Source organism: Ammospiza caudacuta, chromosome 2 (assembly GCF_027887145.1).
Source record: "Ammospiza caudacuta isolate bAmmCau1 chromosome 2, bAmmCau1.pri, whole genome shotgun sequence".
Lineage (NCBI taxonomy): Eukaryota > Metazoa > Chordata > Aves > Passeriformes > Passerellidae > Ammospiza > Ammospiza caudacuta.
In genome coordinates, this window is record NC_080594.1 from 61291189 (window position 1) to 61304279 (window position 13091).

General features: G+C 36.7%; 1 protein-coding gene across 2 annotated transcripts in view; it reads left to right on the forward strand.

Annotated features, from left to right (window-relative positions):
• Positions 1-13091, forward strand: part of VWA8 (von Willebrand factor A domain containing 8) — a 182609-nt gene that overhangs the window by 110945 nt on the left and 58573 nt on the right. The window contains exons 27-29 of one of the 2 annotated variants that reach the window (XM_058824855.1): positions 7959-8067; positions 9018-9156; positions 10864-11066. In XM_058824855.1, the coding sequence (XP_058680838.1) occupies positions 7959-8067; positions 9018-9156; positions 10864-11066 (451 nt within the window). The remainder of the gene's footprint in view (positions 1-7958; positions 8068-9017; positions 9157-10863; positions 11067-13091) is intronic. The other variant, XM_058824856.1, reaches the window with a different exon arrangement.

Genomic DNA, 13091 nt, shown 5'->3' on the forward strand with positions numbered 1-13091 from the left:
CAGAAAGCTGGAGAGATACTTTTTACAAGGGCCTTTATTGACAGAACAAGGGGGAATGGCTTTAAACTGAAAGAGAGTAGGTATTTTTAGGTGAGATATTAGGAAGAAATTCTTTACTGTGAGGCTGGTGAGGCGCTGGAACAGGTTGCTCAGAAAAGTTGTGGATGTCCCCTCCCTCCAAGTGTTCAAGGCCACGTTGGGCAGGGCTTTGTGCAACCTGGTCTAGTGGAAGGTGTCCCTTCCCATGGCAGGGGCTGTTGAAACCAGAGGATCATTAGGGTCTTTTACAACACAAACTATTCTATGATTCTGTGAAACAAATGTAATACACTCTTCCAAAATTCACAGAAAACATGCTTAAGTAGATCATATTCAAAAATAATTTAAAAACTTACTCTGTCTTCAGCTCTAATACATAATTTATTTATGAAGAAACAAATATTTCCCTTTCATGGAGAAAGCTTTATGGATATATGGAAAACTGAGTTTGCCACATGACATACATATTTGATACTTTCTAAGGAGGGACTGATTTTTATGGCATGATGTATTATTGATAGTGATTCTGGTATGGGTGAGTGAGCACTGGAACAAATTGCCCAGAGAGGTTGTGGACTGTCTCTTACTGGAGGTATTCAAGAACCTTTGGAGCAGCCCTGTGCCTCTGGGTGACCCTGCTTGAGCAGGGAGGTTGGAGCAGATGACCACTGTGGTCCTTTCCAGCCTTACACATTCTGTGGTGTTATGTCCATGTATAGGTTTCTCCTCCTGCAGCACCACTGTTATCATATATAATATCCTACATTTAATTATTACAAAAGATTGGCAGAGTAGTGCCTGTGGTGTACCTTTTAATTTTGATGACAGGACTATTACATGCCTGGGGAACCAGTACTTGAGCAATGACAAAGTCTGTCAAATTGACAGAACACACTTGAAACTCTTGCTATAATTTCTTTGCTGAACATCCCTTATTAATATCTATTTTAACTAATTACAATGTTTGTTATAGTTTTTGAGAAATTTTGTCTTTGTATAATTTTAGAAGTATTAGATGTGGGAGAGGATTCTTTAGTAATGAGACAATTGGAGGTTTAGGAAACATAACAGAAAGACTGATGTAATTGGGGACTGCTCAGTCTAGAAGTGAGAAGATAAAAGAAAAATGTAATTATATTGAATTAAAGATAACCAGCTGATCATTTTGAATTCATCACTGAGGTTTTCTAGGAGAGGTTACACCAAGGATGACAGACAAGATCTCCACAAGATGCTTGTCGAAAACTTCACTAGACAGGCAGCTGTGAGCACGTAATTTGTACGCTGAGGGCCCAGAGGAGGAGAAAATACAGGAGCAGTTCACACACAGCTGATAAAAACAACTTTTTCTTAGATCTCACTGTGCTGGGCTGAGCACTTGGCTTTGATGGTCTGTCCAACTTACCTGTCTTGGTCTCAATCCCTCACTCTCATCCACTACAGCTGGCATTTCAGGTTCTTACCCCTGCATTGTAAGACAGCCTTGATTTTGGTCATGAGATTCACTCCTATGTAAGCCACAGGTAGATCACCTTGAATTACAGCCACATCTTTCATGTTTTGGCACTGTTGGTTTTGCTTTGAGGTTAAAGAACATTGAGATAGTCTCTCCAAATCTGTTCCAGCCCATATTGCAATCTCCCATGATGGACAGACACATTGAGGTAATTTGGTATATATTGTTTGGACTGCTGCAGAAAAGATACTGGAGTACTGCCCTCTCTATTGTTTTCCATGAATCTGAGAACAGGATAATGATGTTAATTTAGTCCAGCCCACATCCTTCAGAAAAGATGCAGGTTATTCTAAAACCTTAGCTCACTTTTTCATGGTTCATGCCTGAAGACCTTCAGAGATGAAGTTCTATAACCTCCCAAGGCAAGTCAGTCTTGTTTCCAAATAGCCTCAGCACTAGAAAGTCACCTCTCAATCTTCCCTGTTTTTAAGGCCTCTGTTTGGTTTTATTTTTCTTTTATGCTTCTTGTCTTCATTTGATGTGTGTCCATCCTTAAGTATTGGCTGTGAAACTGGTCAAGTTCCTTTTTTGCTGGAGCCAAGTACCGTAGTATGAGAGTACAGAATAGAAATGTATTGACATTTTAAAAGCTCAGAATGTTTTGCATTTCATGCCATATTTAACTCATCTCTGTTTTTCTAAACATAAATCTCCACATCCTTTTTGCAAAACTCTCCATAGCACTTACCCCATCTTCACTTTATGTGATCAACTTTTTCACACTTACATTTTTCTTACTGTATTGGGTTTTTTCAGATTGGTTTTATGACATGTCAATATCACTTTCTGTTTTAAGCTAGTTTCCCTACCTGCTTCTAGGCTCTCACAACCTGGCAATCTGAAGGTGTGATTTCTAGGTGTGATTTCTATGTTGTTCCAGCAACAACAGCATATCCTCACAGATGACTTTTGTGCCCCAGTCCTTTTTTGGTAGACTTTAAAGACTTACTAGCTATCATAATAAATTGCACAGCAGTTCTCTTAAGTAACATGAAAACTGGGATAGTAGTCCAAACCAATTCTTCCTGAGGCTATTAATCATACAACAGCAAAATGGTTGTATAAGAATACAAATTCAGTACAATTAAATTTTGTGATACAGAAGCATTTCCAGGAGATTCTGGGGAGGAAAACTGTTATAGTGAAATACTGACTACTTTACACAGGTGCTCTCTGGCATGTCTTGAATCGAACAATATGTGAATTCCTATTTGAATAAGCTTTGGAGAAGTCTGTCACCTATTACTGGATCGAAAAGAAAACTTGCATAAATCAGAATTATTTAAATTGCTGCTGCAAAATAACTACTGTAAATATAGGAAGAAAAATACATGAGAGACACACAAGCAACACACTAAAATACAGGGTCTCAATAGAAGAATTATTTAAGTATGTGTCCAGCTGAAATTGCTGAAATCCAAGGAAAATTGAACAGATGCTTGCGGTGACCCTTACAGGAATTTTAGATTAAATTCTGGAAATTATATACCTAGTCTTGGAAGGGAAGATTAGATGGTATATAATGACCATTTACAGAATGATTCTTGCAGTAGTTGTTTTTTAAAGAGAGAAATTAATTTGTTGACATTATTTATTAGCAAAATGAATATCATGTATTAGACCTGTAAAGGAATGCTTTACTTGGTCTTTTTGCTTTCTTCAGTTGTCACTTTTTTTCCAGGTAGGATAACCGTTCTTCAAGGTACTGACATGTTCAGTATTGTTGGGTGTTAAAATATTGTCTGCCTCTCCTGGTACCACCTGTCCACTATTTAATGATTTTTTATCAGTATTGTATGTAAAGCAGATGAATTGTCTGTGATGGTTTGCCAAGACATAGTAGGTAAAATGAATTATTCATGGTACTAACTCATTTTCTTTCTTTATGTGTACAATTACATTTTGTTTTTCCCATTGACATCTGTTATGTCGTATTTTTCTAAATACATGTTAATCTGCCATTTCAGTGCACAGTTCAGACCATCTGCAATTTCTAGGTAAAACAGCCTTTAATCCTAATTCTGACATTTATCCTTGATGAAATTGCCATTCCATATTTTTCCTCCTGTCACTATTCACTTCCAGGTGCTTCCTATAAATTCAATATTTGTTTTATATGAACTGAGTTTTTTATACGTAATGTAAATATGTACATTTTACCAGCTTTGTTTTTCTCTTGAGACTGTTCTTTCATGTGGCTTTTCTTCCCCTGGTAATCTGTAGTTAATTATTGGGTATGTCTCCTATCATACATGTCTGTTGTCAACCCTGTGTGTTGCAGGGCCGGCTGAGGAAGGGAAATTGTCAGGGGACAGGAGTTTTAACATACAACTGTTCTGAATGTCTGTTTCAGAATATCTACTGAATGTCTTCAAATCAAAATACGTTTGGATAAATTATGGAGAACTGGTTGGCAAGGAATTTTCCTGATTTCAAGCTGTAGCTTACTTGAGTCCAAAAAGGTTACGTGGGATGGAAATCTTTTCAGCTAGATGGAGCACAGGCTGTTACTGGAGGCCTTGAATAATACATTCTGTGCCAGCACTGAGCTGGTTTACAAGATCATATATTAAGCAGCTTTGTTGTATGTCATAGTTCATCTCCCCAGCTGTACTAATACGATGCCTGGCAGTGAAGAATTTGCTTTCAGTGGAGCTGCACTTTTACAACATTCATATCCATCTTGTAGTATGTTCTCTGAAAGCTAAACAAAAAAATTTATAAACAGGTTATGTTGACTTTTTAACACAGTTGTTTGGTGATTTAGGGCTTTTTTTTGTTTTTCATTTTTTTTTAAATACCCTAAAATGAATTTATTTTCTTAAATCAAAAATATTAAATGGAAAGAAATTGTGTTCTATTGGTGTCACTTTGAAAAGTTTACTAGCAGCACAAGAGAATTATGTTTTGACAGATCATTTTCCCTTTGATGGCTGTGCATGCAGAAATTCAGGCTAAACAGTAATTTCTTGTAGAATTGCCCCATCAACTGTAGGTCTCGTGCAATCACTTTTGTGAACCCTGCCTATATATACATTTCATGGACAGCAGTAATCATGTAGAAAACCAGGATCTAAAATTAAGGGTGAATAAACAGAAAAACAGTTTTGAATTTTCCTTAAGCAACAGGCATTGACACATCCATAATCAAAGAACTGATCAGGAATAATTCTCTAGAAATTGCTCTTAAATCTTGGATTTCTTACAAGATTAATGTAGTCTGCCTGTAGTTTTTCTGTTCTAGAAACCCTTTCCAGCTTTTGACAAAGGCAAACATGGTTTGCTCTGTACACCCCAGCTTAGAGACCAGTGAAGTTTTAGTACCATTCTTACTCAGCCACTGCACTTTTTATACCTATCAGATCTCTTTGCCTTACAGATTTTTGCCAGTGTTGACATTTCCATTGTTTTCTATCTGCCTTTTAAGTAAATGCTATTTGGTTAATTAATTTGCAATACAGCAATGTGGCAGGAACATCTAGTGAAGTCTTGCTAGTTCTGTCACTTCAGGTTATTTTCAAAATGTCCTGGGAAAAGAAGGTAATTTCCTTACTTCCATGTGTATCATATGTATTCATTAGGGGAAGGCTGTTAAGATGTATACACATTTTTAGTGTGAATATGTTGTTTCAGTTGTTCTGCACCCTCACTCCCTCCTGAAACTCCTTCAGCAGACTGATTGTAAGACCTTAATGCCACCAGCTTCTTCAATACTCTTAGTCTTTCTTAGACCAGATTTACACGAGAGAGCAGTGGGACAGCAAAGAAAAAATAATTGTCAGGCCCTGGAAGAATGAGATCCCTATTACTCTTGACAAAGAGCTTTGTATTGTGAACTCTGCTTTCTGTATTATTCTGAAATTCAGATCTACATTTTCCTCCTCTTTGCTATTTATGATGACTAGCTCTGCTCCCTCAGAGAAACTAAATCATTCAGAAACAGGGAAGAGAACAAAACCTCAAAAATCTAGGAGAAAGTAGAAATCAGTTTTCCTGAGAAGAGAGGAACTATTAGCAAAGAAAATCTCCAGAAAGCTGAAAGAGAGTGGAAATGTTTATTTGGGTATGCAATCTGTAATTCTGTTGCTATAAAAAGCAGGGTGTTTGGTTTGAGGTGGTTATTAACATATGTTTTGTTTCAAAATTTAATAGCTATTAATGATCATTAGTAAAGTTCTTGATTTCTAGGATGTTGTCCATGGGAGTAAAGTGTAAGGAATTAAAACTAAAGTCCAAATCCTTGTGAGAGCTGATGTTCCACTGACCTAATGGGAAATAACTATTGCTGATTATTGACATATCAGAGATTATGCTATTCAGAGTCATAGAGCACAAAGAAGTCTCCAAGGTTTTTTTGCACACAAAACAGCTTGTGGGTCAAGACATAAACAATGCTTTGCCAACAAATCATTTAGAAAACCAAATGGAAGCCTGAAGTAAAATTCTATTTCATAGATATCTAAACTGACATTTAGTCTAGTGGCTTGACCATTTGCCTGTTTTTGTGGTTGCATGAATAAATATATCTAAGAATTTTGTATATGTTGAAATACTGCATCATTAATGTTTTTTCCTAATGATGTTGAATGTTGCCATGCAAAAGCACAGCCCTGTATACTTGAGGGTTTTTGGTTTTGCATTTTTTTTTAATCTGGCTCAATTTCCCTTCTTCATTTGGGAACAATTTTGGCTATACTAGCTAGGTGTAAGAATGGAAAAATGCAGAATGAAGTGAGGAAAAATGCAAAATTAATCACTCTGCAAACACTTTTATCTATTGATATTTTTAGTCGGCAACAAACAGGCCATGAAGATTCTCTTGGTTCTTTGACTAAAAGAGGGAATTAATGAGATACTCTTTCTTCATGACGTGCCCCAGTGGCACATTGCTGGCAGCTGGCCATTTATTTGTCTGTGAGCACCAGTCATCAATAGCATCCAAGCCATTTTCTGTTTGCAAAACAGTGTCTTTGGCTGTCTGACTGCCTTGGCAGATGGTCCAAACACAGAATGGTGATGGAGGCTGAGTGAATGCCTGTGACTTCTGGCTTCTGGTTGTTTGAGGTTTGGAATCAATATATCATTAAGAAATGTTAAGACATCTTTCCTGAATGAGTAGCAAAAATTAAGGGATATCTGTATTCGTCCCCTGTCTTTTCCTCTAAGTTCTTAGGGGAAAAATAAAACTAAAATTCTCTAAGTTTTATATATATAGTCAAGTGATATTTTAATGTGGGATTTTTTTTTTATTTTATTTGGGATCCCTTCTTATTCTGAAAATAATATAGAGAAGAAATTAAACAATCCTCTAATATCTAAAAGTGCCAGATTGGTTGGTGAGGACAGGGAAAATAATTGTAAGAGTAGGAACAAGCATCATCAGATAGGACAGAAGGGACTAAGCAGATACTTTTAACAAACAGTCTAAGAGAACTTCCTTAAAATAGACTTTGAAGATATTTATAGAAACTGGGAGAAGGAATGTCTTCTGTTCTCCTGCCAAGTCCTGTAGCTGTGCAATAATGTGCAACAGCATGTAACACAGAATGCTGTTTTGATAGGAAGTCTCTTTAGGAGTGACTGGTCCCAAAAAGAAAAAGCCAGAAGTGATGAGTTCATTAGCTTGAAGGTATCTGTGCCAATTAACGAAGTCAAACTGCTTTCAGTGGCTGTAAATCACTTCAGGGGAAAGAAAGAGAAATTGCACTGTCTGTATTTTGCTGTGATGCTAGATTGTCACACATCAGCATTTTCTTTTCATGTATAAATGAGTTTTGCTGGCGTCCACATATTTATTCCTTAGATAAAAGATACAGAAATGAAGAAATTAAACCATGGCAAGCAAATGTGGCCTTTGAAGATGTCCTGGTCCTTTCTGTAGATTGTACTGGCCAGAAGGCAATGGGATACTCTCCTGTCTGTATTCCTTTGCCTTTTTCATGTGAGTGGTAGTAAAATAAACAGAAATAATTTTTTTTTCATGGTTAATGAGCAACAGAGCTTACTGTGGTTTTTCTGCTGGTCTTTCAGAAGAGTGAGCTACAGACAGAGGTTCCTTTAAGGGGTGCTGGCGCACCTGATCCAAATAAAGCAAAGCAAGAGTTGGTTTGGATATAGCTTACATAATTCAGACTGGAGAACTTTTCCTTTTGAGGCCATATTATACATTGCCTCTTCTTTTATGATACTGCTTAGATTGTGTCTATATTAGTAGTCCAGAAGACTAACATTTTTGTGATTTAAAATGTAAAAAGGAATAAAATATTTTAGCAAGAAAACACTTTCTTCAAGAGAGTCTTCAGATATATTTTGTTGGAAAAATGCAGTTGTCTAAATTATTTATTCCATATCACTTACTGGTTAATAAATGTAAAAATTCATTTGTTCCTACATTATTTGACAGACTGCCATTACCAGATCATAAGTTTATGGGCTACTGGAAAGTCGATCAGCCAGGAAATGCACAAAAGAAAATGCTGTGTCCATCAGAAACTCAAAAAATAGAAGTAAAGGTTTGTCTTTTAAATTATTTTTTTATTCATATAATACCGGTTTTATTTACTGGGTTGTGACAAGTCTAAAATGTGATTAATTTTTTCAGGAAGAAGAGTGTGTACAAGGCATGGTCCTTGTCGCTTGTTCTTGGAGTTTTTACACTGACTAGAAAACTTACCATTTACATATACCTAGCTGTCACAGTGTAAGATGTGCTTGAAAACCAGTAAGCTTGGCCAGAAGTTCTTGGAAAGAAGTATTTATAAGGATATTGATAATACCTTATCTGAAGAAACTTTGTAGCTGTCTTGGATGTTTGGGGGTGGCCAGTTACAGGCCCCAGATCTCAATTTTTGGCTATGATCAGTGGCTGAAAAGAAGGCTTCTTTCTGTTTGTATTTTGCTTGCAGCTGAAGTCTTACAGGTCTTTGATGCTGGCAAGTTTGAATCTGAACTTTTGGAACCATTTGATCTGCATCCAAAGTTTCTAAGTCCTTTTCAGCTCTGAGTTCTTGGCTTAACTTCAGTAATTATTACTCCAGTGAGTAAGGAAAAACCTGTACTGCTAATGTGCTGTATGGGTGAGATTTAAACTTTATATAACAAGAAATTGCCATATAATTTCTTTGAAACAGAAATATTCTGGTATTTTCCTTGTATAAACTGTGTTTCATCAGTACATGCTACCTCCTCATGCTACTAAGTGATAATGGTTCCAAACCATGAAAAGACTAAAGAGGAGAGGCACGAGGTTTCAATACCATAAAGGAAATGGTAGTGTGGACATTCAGAGAGTTTATATAAAAGGCATTTCCTTTTCCCCTTAATTTGTTTAGTAATAAATATAAAATTATTTAGCGGGTTTTTATTGTTAATAGTTTTACAGCATTAAGAAGACTTCTGTACTTTCATAAAAAATGGGGAGTGGAATATTTTAGGAAGCCCTCATGGTTATTATTTGTTTTAGGGCCCTGTGTACTTAAATATTCAAGGCTTTCCACTGGAACGACATGAAGCCAGGTCCATCAGTTTCACAGAAGAACTTGCTTTTTGGACACTGCCTTTAGATGAAATTAACTTGGTTTGTGACGTCACAGTAACAAAAGGTACAGTAAGAAAAGCTACTGACTTTTGTAATGATCTGGAGCATTACAAAGAGGTGAGATGTCCTGAAGATGAGGAAGGATTGGGCTGTTGACTTCTTAAGTCCTTGCCAATAGCCAGTGGCAGAATATCAAAGGGCAATATGAGGGATTTCAAGTGTAGTAACAACACTCCAGTGCATTTACATTAGTGTGTATTTTTAGATATGCTTGCAGTGGAGTATAGGAATAATACTAGGAATTGTAATATGAGAATTAAAATACAGAGTATTGGAGTGAAGTGTAGGAATAATAACTTACCTTTTTCCACTTTCTTTTGTTTTTAATAGTAGGTGAAATACAAAAATAATCCACTGAAATTGGTGCATAATTTCACTGAGTCAGTGTGGTCATTGTAAGGATATGCATCTTTCTCAAGCTAAGAGAAAGATGTGTAATTAAAGTAGAACACAGCCACAAATCTGCAAGTTTGTTAAGTTTGTGTGTTCAACCCTGCACTACTTGACAAAAACAATTCTTTGACTTTTCCTCTCTCAATTCAGTTCTAATAGAAATCTTTTAACTTGGAGGGTGCTGTGCTTTTTTCATCTGTGCTTATACTGATTCTTTCTCACTGGACCAAACCTGCCTTAGCTGCCTCTATAGCTTATGTCCCAGCGGGAATTGCACCATTGGGAATATTCATAAATGTTTTTAGGGTTCATCATTAAGCATGTCATGATGCCTTAAGTTTTTAGCTTTTAATGATTTTCAGATCCTGTACTGCATTAGTGTATAACTCTGAACTCCATGCAGAGTGTTAGTAAGCTCTCTTCCCATTTTGGTCAGACAAAACAATCTTCCAGGCCTGAGAACCAAGGCCACCCTCACAGCCTCAGGCATTGAAAAGTATAAATAAAAGTATATGGCAAGGAGCAAACTGGGGGAATATGACTTCATTCCCTGAAGCTTAAGTTGGACAATTAACCTCTGATATGCAAATAGACAAAACATATCTGCCTGAAAATCTCGTGACCGTTGTCCATCTTGGGTATAGCCTCTGCAAGGCTTTTGCACTGTCCCAGGTGTGTCTGTTAAAGGCCTTTAATAAATACCTGCTTTATTCTCTAAATCTGTCTAGCCTCTGTTCTAGGTAGCCATTCCAAGGCATCAGTCTAGACATTATTATGTATTATGTACGGATCTTTAATGATCAATACTGGAATGCTGCTCTTTCTATTTGCAGTCCAATTTACAAGTACATTAGCAGGCTTTCATGGAAACAAAAGAGAAATTAGGTAGCTTTTTATTGGTTTCAAGAATTGTCTGAAATTATTCAGGAAGGTGGTTTATTTGAAAAGTTCTGTATATTGTTTGCACAATGTACTATGTTTAATTATTAAATACATGAATTTAAAGAGAGGATAGGATAGAGAAAGAAGAACATTATAAACCAGCAAAATCAGAGGAACATACTAGCAGCTGGCTGACACTGCAGTCGTGCCTACACAAATGTGTCTTGGACTGCCTGCTTAGAGTTAATAGTGTTGTGGCAAGATTCTGCCTGTTAACATTTAGTTAATATCAAGAGATCATTTCTCTTTATCTCCCTTGTCAACAGTGGTAATTTTTCAGTACTTTTTGCTATATCATCTGCCAAGTTTATGACATCTATTTCCAGAAGAAGAATGCACAATGTCAATAGCCTTTCACTATTTTTTCTTATTTCAGAAGAGGAACATAAAAATATTCTTTATGTTACTACATGCAATCCTGTTTCCTTATACTTCATGAACATTTCTGGTAAGACTGGATACTTTGTGGATCTTTATGACCTCTTCCCAAGAACAGTTGGAAGTGTCTGGCAACCTTTTGTGACTGCAGCACCACTGGGAAATCCACTTAAAGGTCAAGTGGTTCTACATGAAGAGGAGGTAAAAAAAATTAAATTCCAGCTAAATGTTTAGTCATGAGCAGAGTAGTATCATGAGGGTATGTCACTGGGGACTACCTCTATAGACTGGACAAGGCCGCCTCCTGCTGAATGTTCTCTCTTTTACTGTACTTGTAGCTTGAGAGTTGCCTTCTCAAGCTACATGAATGGAGATTTTCCTCTTGCATCCTTTAGCTGGACCATGTCCTTTTCTATTCTTGAAGCTGAGTTCTACCTGCTTATCTTCCCTCACTGACAGAGGGAGATTGGGCTTGTGGGAGAACAGGGGAGAGTGGGTCAAGTTCAGGAGTCTCGGTCAAACAGCACATGTTTGCAGAGTAAAATGTTTTATGGGAACTTAAATTCTACTCCAATCTTGTCCCCCTTTTAACTTTTCAACTAGTATATAAAAGAGACATTTTCTGAGTCACCAAGTAAAATGTTGCTTGTATTTGCTCCATATTTGTTTTCTAATCCTTGTATTTCTTCTTCTCTAACCTGTGAAGTGTTAAGACTAGAAGGAAGACTACGTAAGCATTGACATCCACAATGCAAATTGAGAACCACTAACAATGTCAATGTTGTTTAGGAATGTGATTTTTTTTATTGATGGAGTGACAAACAATCCTTTGTTCTCTCAAAAAGAAAAGAAGCCTAGAAGTTTTTCTTTTCAATTAGGTGAAAAAGCCACTTCATAGGTCTAGGGCACTTCACCTCAAATTTAAGGATAGCTAATTGAACAAGAGCCAAAAAGTCCCACCTGGGCAATTTAGTAGAAAAAGAAGAGAACAAAGAAATTAATCGCTTTTGTAAGGTGTTTTACCAGGAGCAAACACCTCCTGCACCTAGCTCAGTTTTTCTCTGTTTGTTATTTTGCCTGTTATTAAACCTTTTTGATTTTTATGCCTTCAAGAGTAGCTGAGCTATCTTGGATATGTTATAGACCTCTGAAAGCTTATTAGACCTAGCTCGGAGAAGTTACTATAACAGGGTTGGTTTGACTTGAATGCTTTTTTAAAGACAACTATTGCATACTTTGCACTTTCCCTTACTATCTGTGTGCTGATTGTAACATTTTCAGTTCAAAATTTCTTTTCCCAGGAGTGGGAAGAGGCAACAGTATATACCTGCTGCTAGTGCTCATTTTTTAACATTAAAAATAGTTTATTAGTCTACCTAGAACTCACTGTGGTTTGATATGGGCATTAAATCAGTCATTATTGTTGACTGTTTTTTCCTTTCTTTGAGTTTCTTCTATCAATGTTTCAGTAGGTGAAAGGCTTCAACCTAGAAGAATTCTTCTTACATTGAGTTGGGATGTTCATAGTTTTCAGTCATTTCTAGTGTTTCTGCAATGCTGTTGTTCTAGGAACATTTGTCAAGTGTTGCTGCTACTTTCTGGTGTCAGATGCTGCTGTTAAGCTCTGTGCCTTATGAGAAACACAATTCTTCTGCCTTTGGTGGAACTGCCTATGCAGGTGCAGCTGCCTTTTGGATACTTTCCAATGCAAACTGGAAACAGTATGATTCTGAGGTTACCTTCTTGTTGAACAGCTATAGAAATACCATTTGGGCTATTTTGAGGTGCACATAGCACATTTTTTTGTTCTAAATAATTCTTGGCTTCCTTTGGAGAAGTTGATGCAGGAAACTAAAACAGATGGCAGTCTGTCTTGTATCTAAGAATGTTTAGAACGTCTCACACTTTTTAATATAAAGCCAGCAATAGTCTTTGCATTCCAAATCTCCAAAATTCCTACCATTTTGTTTTTAAGCAAATCACAGTAGCATCTGGTGTCAGAAATGAAGGTTCTTCCATGAAGTGTTAGGTATTTATCTCAGAGTCTGGTTTTGGCTGTCCTCATAGAATATACCTTTTAGTGATAGATACATTTTTCAGATTCTGAAATAAAATTTGTGACATGGAGAGACTATGGTAGTTCAGTGTCCCTTTCCAGATTACTTCAGTCATGTTATAACCTCATGTTTTTCTCTAACAAAGCTTAAATATTGCCAGTTTCAGACT